The sequence below is a fragment of the Vidua macroura genome, chromosome Z, assembly GCF_024509145.1.
Source record: "Vidua macroura isolate BioBank_ID:100142 chromosome Z, ASM2450914v1, whole genome shotgun sequence".
Classification (NCBI taxonomy): domain Eukaryota; kingdom Metazoa; phylum Chordata; class Aves; order Passeriformes; family Viduidae; genus Vidua; species Vidua macroura.
Genome location: NC_071611.1, coordinates 10,615,621 through 10,625,432, shown reverse-complemented (window position 1 = coordinate 10,625,432; position 9,812 = coordinate 10,615,621). Strand labels below are relative to the sequence as shown.

The window sequence follows — 9,812 nt, the reverse complement described above, 5'->3', positions numbered from 1 at the left end:
TCAAAATGATAGTTTCTTATCAAACCCTGCTAAGTTGCAATAGTTGCATGTTCTGAATTTTTGCAGTTGCTTCCTTAAAGGACTTTTGTCCTTTTTCCTTGTACATCACTGCAATGAATAACGATATTGTAAATTTATTTTGACTGTGACTACATTTCATGTTAAGTTGTGCACTTGTTTTGTAACATATTCTTCATTTACACAACACTGGATGTATTGGAAAATGTTTTCCCAAAACCTAACTAAATCATATTTATATGCTAAATGTTGAGTACATAAATAATTATAAGCCCTTTATAACTAGAGCCCACACAAAGCTTTAAAAATGTACCAGCATAGATGCTGCTATTTATTTTCTAATGTACTTAAGAAAAAATATATTTGCCACAGAAAATGTGTCAATGCATAGCAAATTTGTCACATTAGTGCTCTGAAGTATCTATAAATAACCACACTCACCAATATATTATGTGCACTTCTACATATATTTACTGTTGAAAAAAAATCAGTATATTGTTGTCACTTTTAAACCTTTTAATACAAATTCTTTTAAAAAATATTTTCCTCACTTTATTTTAAAAAGTCTTTATTAACAGTGAGGTGAAAATCACACAATGGAATAGAGAATCCAAAAGGGACAGCACAATGTTCTATGACATTTTAGCGCACTTCGGTGCCACCATTTTTTTATCCCCATAGAAATGCAGCAAGTAATGAAAAATGCTGCTTCATTGATTTCAAACATGTATATTTTAGATTAAGGTGACAAACATATGATTACTGTTCCTACGGATGAAAACGGGCATTTGCATCTTCAGGGAGACGTAATAGATTTATTCTACAAATCTACAGATGTTCATTCAACAAAATCCATATATCTTTTCCCTCTTAGAATCCCTCATAAAATAAAATGATTTAAAAGAAGTCTTTGAATGAAATAATGTGCCACTCATAAAGGCATTTTTATCCTCCTCCGCCTTTTTATCCAGTCTGTGAAATACGGATTTTACTAAGCTTTCCCCTTCCTGTTCCTTTTAAAACCTCTGAGGAACAGGGAAAAAAAGTGTTCATTTGGAACAAAAAAAAAGTAAGGAAAGAGAACTTTCTCTCCATGAAGACACACAATAAAACTTTACAAGGCAATAAAACTAAGAGCAACTGATTGAGAAGTTAGTTTTACATTCTTCCAACTTGTCCTGTTGTGGGTAAAATTTACACTTTTTTTTAATATGGTTTATACGAGCAACTCTCAGATGAGAGTTAAGATAAAAGACAACCTGTCTTTTATTATTCAATCAAAGCATCTGCTTTGGTGTATTATAACCATCATCTTGTAGGTTTTGTTCCACATTGTTACTACATCCCACAGTGATAGAAAATGCAGTTGACTGGGACACACCCCTACAGATGACTCTGTTGATATAAGTGGCACTAAGAGGTGGATACATACATGATTATAGCAGAAAGGGAAAACCTCCTGAAATGCACAGGCTTTGGTTGCAGAGAAGTCCATGGGAGGGCTCCTCTTGAATTTAATGCAATCTAGGTCACGGCCTCAAAAAGGAGTTATAATTTTCACTTCAAAATAAGTAAATGAGGAGGTTCAAAGTAGTAAACTTAATAATTCAAAGTCTTCTTGTCATGGGTCATGTGAGGCTTTCACCTCTACCTCTCCCCATCCACAAACAGGATATTTTCGTCACTTACTGGGAATAGCCCAGTACTCTGGCCTTCCTAAAGGTGACCTTTTATCACGAAGCAAACTGTATCAAATCCACAACATGGATACATTTCTTGATCCTGGTTCCTCAGCCTGACTAATCTATCAGAGATGAAAACGGAATAGCAAAAATTAAAACAAGAAAGCACAACATATTAATCAGAACAATTTATGATTGCAGAGAATCCAGGCACCCCAAAAAAGGAAATAAATTTTTCCTAAAAATTAAGCAAATCTGTATAGAAGGAAGTAGAAAGGAATGGTAGAATTCTGAAAATAGAAAGTAAAGACTGATGGAAGAAAATAAGTTTTAAACAAAAACATCTGCTGGATATTTATATTTACAATTACCATTTATGCAAAGAAATTTACGTATTAAGGGTTTTGGCATACCATGTCAGTTTTACATGTCTTTATAATGTTGTTGGGCACCTATAATAAACATTTTCTAAACTGCAGAATCTAGGGTCTAGCTTTGATTCTTCGAATAGAAAAACAGTGACTGTTCTCATTGCTTTCAATGGGAGTAGATAGAAATAAATTCTGGAAGATATTTAAATTTCAAACTCAAGTCTACAAGGTCACAGAAATCCTTTTTGTTTTCTCAGATCCAAGCTCTATACATCCAGTCATCTGACTGGGGAAAACCAAAAAAAAATGCTTTGTGTGGGTCAGTTACCTAAATATTGTCATCTAATGCCATTTTAATGCCTTCTACCCAATTTCTATATGTGTCTTCCAAAAGACACATACCTTCTGTAGAATCTCTGACATTTACATCAGGCCATATGGGTATTTCAGATACCCTATGGTGTCTAAAGTGACCTTACAATCTTCTTTTTAGACAACTTAAACCTAGCCCTCATATTTAACAATTTGTACAATATAAATAGCTTTCATTTACTCTGTCAGCATAGTAAGCAAATGTTTAATTTTGAGTGGTGTAATCAGACTATTAAAAGTGCAGAATGAAAGTGTTCATGTAGCAGACACTGTATAATTTCTATAACATAGAAAAAATTGGTCTTGAGGTCCAGAGCAAATCATAGATACAACAGTTTCAGAGAATACATCCCAGATAGTGCACTGAGCATTACTTCTTGACAGAATATCATCACTAATTTCCAGGGACAGTAACCTTGACCATCTTTTGGTGTTTTCACTCTTGATAAATTAACTATTAGTCTTTTGCTTGATCTTTCCAAGCAAAGGTCTTGCCTTTTCCCCCCCAGTTTTATTCAAAATGCCCAGAGTGTGCATGACTGTCTTGGTGCCATCACCTGACTGTAAGTGAAAATCTACTGCAGAGGAGATTTTAAATATTTCAACCCACTGTACATTCTTCAGTTCTGCTAAGCCCGACAAAAGGAAGGGATAATGAAGATATCAGTCACATCCCAAGGAGAAAAAAATTCAGTTTGTTCTGGACATCAAATGCCATGGCTCACAAGCAGATGCTGACAGCAGCTCAAAAGGCATTTTCAGTTTGAGGAAGTAAGACGGATCACCATAATGCAGCATAGCAGAATTTCTTTAGTAACATAAAGTATTAGAATCTACCTTTCACCTTGAACAAAAAATCATCAATCAAATTTTAAAGAAAAGGATAGGAATAAATTCATAACAATTTTGCCATTCAAAAATCATATTCAGTGTGTACATTACACTTCATTTGTAGAAGGTCACATTAGAACAGTCGGAAACTACCAACAATGAAATTGGTTACAATATCTAATTCACTGTTACATAAAATGCATTTACGGTATAATAGCTAAGGAATGCATGTAATTCAAAGAGGCCCGCTACAGCAATCACTGAGACTGAACATATCAAGTATAGTAAGTCTCAAATCCATTGCATTTAGAATAGTGTGCAAGAACTTTTTCTGCCCAGTGAGAGCCCCCTGGCTTAGCAAGAAAGTCAGACTGCCACGTTATTATATTAAATTAAATCTTTAATGATAATCAGAAGAAGTATTCCTTTTGATTCTCATTGGCTGTATTTTGCATGCTGAGCTCACTTTTCAATGCAGATTCAGCACTGTTTTCATTTTCAGATCCTTTTGCCTCATTTTTTGAGTATATGCCTTTTTTTTTATAAATGCGTATGGCTATGGCCGTGATGCAAAGCAGGATGAATATGACAACTGCTATCACACCTACAGGAAGAAAAGAGAAAAAAAGTAATGAGAAAGGACAGACAAATAATAACACATAAGTCAGAGAGCAGGACAAAGAAGGAATGACTACATCACATAATGGAAGAGCTTACAGGAAAGCCTGAGAAATTAAAAGACAGCTGCTTTCAAATCAGAAACAGCACTCTAGTATAAGTTTAATGGTGATTGTTTTGAAATCTTGCACCCTATTAATAAATAATAATAATAATAATAATAATAATAATAATAATAATAATAATAATAATAATAATAATAATAAATCGACAGATCATTATAATTTCTGAAATTTTTGAATAGAAAACCCCTAGAGGCCTTATTTTCAATAAGAGGGTTTCTTTTTCTCCTTCACTATCAGACCCTAGTTCTGTGCTGTTTTAGGAACTCAAGCCACTGCAGATAAGGAACAATAAGATGAGATACTTCTCACAGAGATAAGCAAGACCTTACAGATTGCCAGCCCATCTCCTCTCTTCCTCATTCATCCTGTCATAATGGACCTTCATGAGTCAGAAGATGGGCAGGAGAAGAATTTGAGGAGATGTTAAACAGGAGGGAAATTGATCATGTTTGTCAAAGATGCAGAAACTAGGACTAGGCTGTTGGGATGGAAAGAGCACTAAGCAGTCTGGAAAACAGTTGTAATGCAGTGCCTCAGTTACAGTAGACAAAGGGACAGTCTGTTGCACAACTTGGTCACCACTGCAAGAAAAATAAAAATACCTAGTCCCTTAGCACTGTAGATAAAAACAGAGCACCCAAAATTCAGTACATGCCAATTTTCTTGACCTCTACTATGAGCAGCCATCCATCATTGTAGGAATATAAATGTTTTAATATAGTAGATCCTTCTCTGAAATGGACTTTGTAATCTAAGTAAATCTTGATTTTATCTAGATTAACTAGCACAGTCATTCTTTTATTTCAATCACAGTAGATGCTCTCTTTAAGGACTTTCCTATAAACATGTTTTGTCTGAAGTAGCTGAACTGAGACCATTCTCAGTTATATTCAGTTAAGGGTGTTTAACCTTAAATTTTACTGAATGTTGCACAGTTTGCTTTGTTTTGACTTTTAAACAAACATAGGCAGTAGAAAAATTGTGACTGCATATTCCCAAATGTGTTTAATAACAAAAAATTGGTATTGTTATTATTAACTTAAAAGGATTTTATCTATTATAGTTTGAAGTTAAAAAAATGCATTGTTGTGAGCATACTTAAAAATCTCCATCCACACTAAGTTATCTAGTACATAGTGATCTTTATGTACAGATATGTAAAAAATATTTATCTTTTGAAATAGTAAAGCAGGTTTTGACAAAGCTAGATATATAAAAAACTCAGAAAACATATTTTAAAATTCTGACCTTCCTTGAAATCAATGGTAAAATTCTCATTTGGTATGTATAAAATTACACAGACATAACTATCACTTTACAAGCAGGGAACCCTCTAGGTTTAATAATCTCATTTTAGTATCTTTGGTACTGCTGTCTTAAAGGTCACTAGTGATGGAGTGTGTTTTTACATGCACTGACCACAGCAAAATGGAAGACAAAAGTGACTGCAGGTTCTTATCCTAACTCAACCTTTCATACATTTAAACAATTTTAACTTCAATGAAAAGCCTGGACAGTTTTATTCTACTAAATTCCACTATTTCCTTTGTCTACTAAGGCTTAAAAAATTCTTAGAAAGTAAATATTTTCAGAATTTAAAAGACAGAGGGGGTGACCTTTTCATCCCACTGCCCTGTCAAAGTTATCTATGAAATTTGAAACAGAATTATACTGCCAAAACATAATCTTCAAGTTTTATTTCCTCAGCCCCTCCCAAAAGAAGAAATACTCCTAGAAATTCTCACAGAGGATGATTATCACAGGAGAGGATACTATGCCTTGAGAGAAAATTTGAACCAACAGAGACATATACATACTTCAATACTGGTAAAGGGACTTGAGTTTCTGACGAGGGTCCCCAACCCCAAACTGCCCCTATTGAGGCTCACTTGTGTACTTCTCATTTTTGCTAAAGAGACAGAAGTGGTAGATTTCATGTGGGTATCTGTATGAGATGTATCCTTCATGTAGGATTCATATGAGAAGGACAATCCTCCAGAAAGGCATGGGGATGGAACCTATACATCCTGATTATCAGTCCTGTACTTTAAGCACACACATCTATCCTAAGCTTTATGCTCTGTTCTGAGAGGCATAAACAGTAGAGGGACTAAACTAAATCCACTATACCAAATTCATGGTTCTTCCTCTATTCCTCTGATAAAAAAAGTATTTTGAAAAAAATTTTATGAATTGTCATTTCTAGTTCTATTTGAGCTGTTAAAAATGTCCAAAAGAAATAGGAAGAAAATGAAGAAGAGACTGTATTTCAAACCTACAGTAATTATTTTTTTTATTATTATTATTATTATTATTATTATTTTAATATGCGTTTTAAGTTGTAAATCAACACAAGTGAATGTCTTTCCAAGAGTACACTGCCTTCCAAAGAGGAAACCAGGATGAAATTTCCTCAGGCTGTCAGAGGATTGATTCAAGCAGTGTTAAACCGCATATTCTCAAGGAAAAGTCTTTGTTGTTCAGATTTATTAAAGAAAATTTTAAACATGACTTTGTAGCAAAAGGTATTTTTTTTGCAAAATCAAGAAGAAATTATAGTTCTTGCTTAAATATATGCTTTTTTTACAACAAATCCAAGCACTTTTTAAAATCATAGACACCACTATTATGCAGGTTGAAATTCTGCCCTTACTACCCTGTTTTTCATCAGAATGTTTCAATATATGGAAACACAGTACAAATTTATGTAATAAGAAGAGTGTGATCAATTGTATTTTAAAACAATGTTTGACTTTTATCTGTCTACCAACTGTAGCAAAATGAAGAGCTTTTACTTGCTTCTGTATGCACGCAAAACTAAACTGACTTAATCAATGACAGATTGACAGTTAGAAAGAAAAGTTTCCTGTGGATTTGTTACAGTCCCTATTACCTCCAATAATTGCAGAGTCGCTTCTGATTGCATTAGCTAAGGGCTTTCCCTCATCTATTGGTCCAGAGTGATCTGCAGCAGAAAAAGAAAAAAAAAAAGAAAACAACAGACAAATAGAAGATGTGGGGGTTTTTTTAGGAAATTCTCACAGTGGCAGTTCATTTACAATATGGTGCAGTGGCAGTAGTATGGGTCAGTAAGCACACATAGAATGTCAATGTAGATGACACTTTTCAGAGATAAAAAGAAAAATGTAAACATTCAGATGAAAAGAGAAAGGCTAGAGAAAAGGAAGTAAGTACATATAAAAGAGAATTATTTACAAACTACTCCAGAGATGTTAACCCGCATGGAAAAATAAAAAGTCAGTTATGATTCGGGTCATGAGTATTCTATTTGGATTTTGCTTCAGAGATGAGAACAAGTGATAACCATATGCTACCTGCAAATGAATGGGTTGTTTCACTTGATGTTGAGTCAGCTCCAGTTAAAGTACCACAGTTGGATTCAGTGAAACGCCCTTTTACAATGACAGGGGCTGAGCTGCTGTGGTGCAGTGCAGCCTTCAAAGGAGCAATGTGGTTGAACTGCACTGAAGATAGACAGCCAACAAACCCCTGAGAGTTTGCCTTCATAGTCTCCTCATCTACATCACTGTTTTCTGTTAATCAAAAGGAACAGAACACAATTAATCATAGTGCAAATGTACAAAATAAAGTGTCAGAAGAATAAATGAATAATTAACCTGTGTTCCTCTGAGTATATTTGAGTTGCAGCAACATATGTAGATTCACTGAATCTCTTTCTTGTCTGACTTTAATGAAAAGACAGTCAGATATATTCACCCCCCTCCCCCTTTCTTTTGAACAGATGACAGGTGCTAATATGCTGAGGGAAATGCTTTTAAATTCTTATAGCAAGTTCTAAAGTAAAAAGTTTCTATTGTAAATAAAGTACTTAAATTAAAATGCAATCATTTTTCATTCTGAAAAAATGTAAGACTGAAGAATGAATTCCAGAAAAATGCATTTTATTGGATTTCTTCTCATAAATAAACATTTTTGGAACATATTCATTTTATAGACTTATATATCTACTCCATTTCAGCACCATCAAGTATGTCAAAGAAAAAACCCTGAAGATCTCAGATTCTCAGATCCTCAGATCCTGGAAATCCATCAAGATATTTTCTGTGAAATTTTTAAAAATGAGTAGTGTTCCAGTTTAATATACATTTTAAAACATGATACCATTATTGATATTAGAAAGGGAGAGGGAAAAAAAAGAAAGAAGATACCTCCTCACTTTTTCTCTTGAATTACCTTTCTGAATGCATGTGCAAAGTACTGTACATGTTAGAACTCTCTGTTAATTCACCAGTAATGCTCACTAAAGCACCACTTTTGATGCAGAAAACAGTTTATTTACTCCAACAGCTCTAATTTAAGCAAAAACTCTGGAAGTACTAGTTATAAAAGGAGAACTCATAAGAGAAGTAAATTTGCAAATAAAATAGGAATTTCATCTCATTAATTTTCACTTACAACATATCCTGGAACCCAGAAATGAACTTGTGACCTTTACAATAACTACCATAATAACTTTAAGTTTTACAGTGCACTCCTCAATAAAATTTAGGTTCATAGTGAAACATGGGATAATGTGTTCAGACAGAATGTTGCAAAATAGCAGAGTAGCATTTTCCTCAGCTAATCTCTGCTTACTGCAGTGACGATAAGACTACTAGATAGAAGGGTGTCAGACAAAAGTCTGCTCACCTGCACTGATGGGTTGCCTAAGATGTTGGCTGTTTAACTGTCTCTGCTTTCTTTATAGCTCTTTTCAATACCTGCCTCGATGGATCTGCTAGGACAGGATATTTTAAGAAAAAGATTAACACTGAAGTGGCAAGAAAACATTTTCACAAACCCACTATGATAAAAATATATACCTCTAAATATGAGTCAGATTGAAAACCTCAAGAGGAGAGTGGTTTCTATTATTTTTCAGTTCCTATACGAATCCTTTATTGTTACACATATGTATAAAAGGAAAGGAAATATTTTGAATTCTTTGGTTTCATTTGACTCCTTAACTAGAGCATATTGATGGATAAAGTAAAGCTTTATGTTGGGTCAGGCAATCTTGATGATAAAAGTGAAAGGGCTTAGGGAAGACCACTATCATCCATTTTCCTCCTAAAGTAAAATTTAACTGACTGAAAGTGGCACTCAAAAACACTCACAGGTTGTTTACTGTATATTACAGTAAACTGAAATTATGCATCCTTAAGTGTTGGGGGTTAGGTTTCTTTCCTTTTGTTACTTTTTACTTATACAATATTTTCCCATAAGTTGCTAGGACACATTAACGACTGGGTACTTAAGAAAATAAAAGGAGTGGCCAAGCTCAGGGGAGGAGGGCATCTGATTGCATTTCTCTAGTCTGGGAGTTTCTCTCCAGATACTGCAGGAATTGAGCAGGTAAAGGATGGGGCTGGGGCAGCTGCTGGCCTTCTCTCTCTCTTGGCTTCAGAGGAGGATGGTCGGAGCTGCTGCTTGGGGAAGGGAATCGCTGCTGCCACCAGAGCCCAGCCTGAGCTGCTTCTTCTGCAGTGGGTGAGCTTCTGCTCATGACAGCAGCCACTGAACTGAGACCTCATTATCACCTACCTCACTAAAAGAGGGACCCATCCCCATCTGCTCAGGTGCCCAGGATCCTGAGCTCGCCTCTCCCTCCCCTGCTGGGAGCTGGGCCGCCACTGCCTCACCCCTGATGATTCTTCGGCACTGCTCGAGTTTTCACTGCACTGCAGCCCCGCACCCCGTGCCTGCCGAGACTCCTGACATCCCTGCCTGGTGCTCCTCAGAGTCCACTGGGGCACCAGGATCAGCTGCCCCGG

General features: G+C 35.3%; 1 protein-coding gene across 1 annotated transcript in view; it reads right to left on the bottom strand.

Moving 5' to 3' along the window:
• Window positions 1-481: 481 nt before the first annotated feature.
• CNTNAP4 (contactin associated protein family member 4) overlaps window positions 482-9,812 on the bottom strand; it is a 214,501-nt gene continuing 205,170 nt past the window's right edge. Inside the window, exons 22-24 of the mRNA XM_054003153.1 lie at window positions 7,353-7,571; window positions 6,911-6,982; window positions 482-3,878 (exon numbers count right to left, since the gene is read on the bottom strand). Of these exons, the coding sequence (XP_053859128.1) occupies window positions 3,685-3,878; window positions 6,911-6,982; window positions 7,353-7,571 (485 nt within the window). The 3' untranslated portion in view covers window positions 482-3,684. The remainder of the gene's footprint in view (window positions 3,879-6,910; window positions 6,983-7,352; window positions 7,572-9,812) is intronic.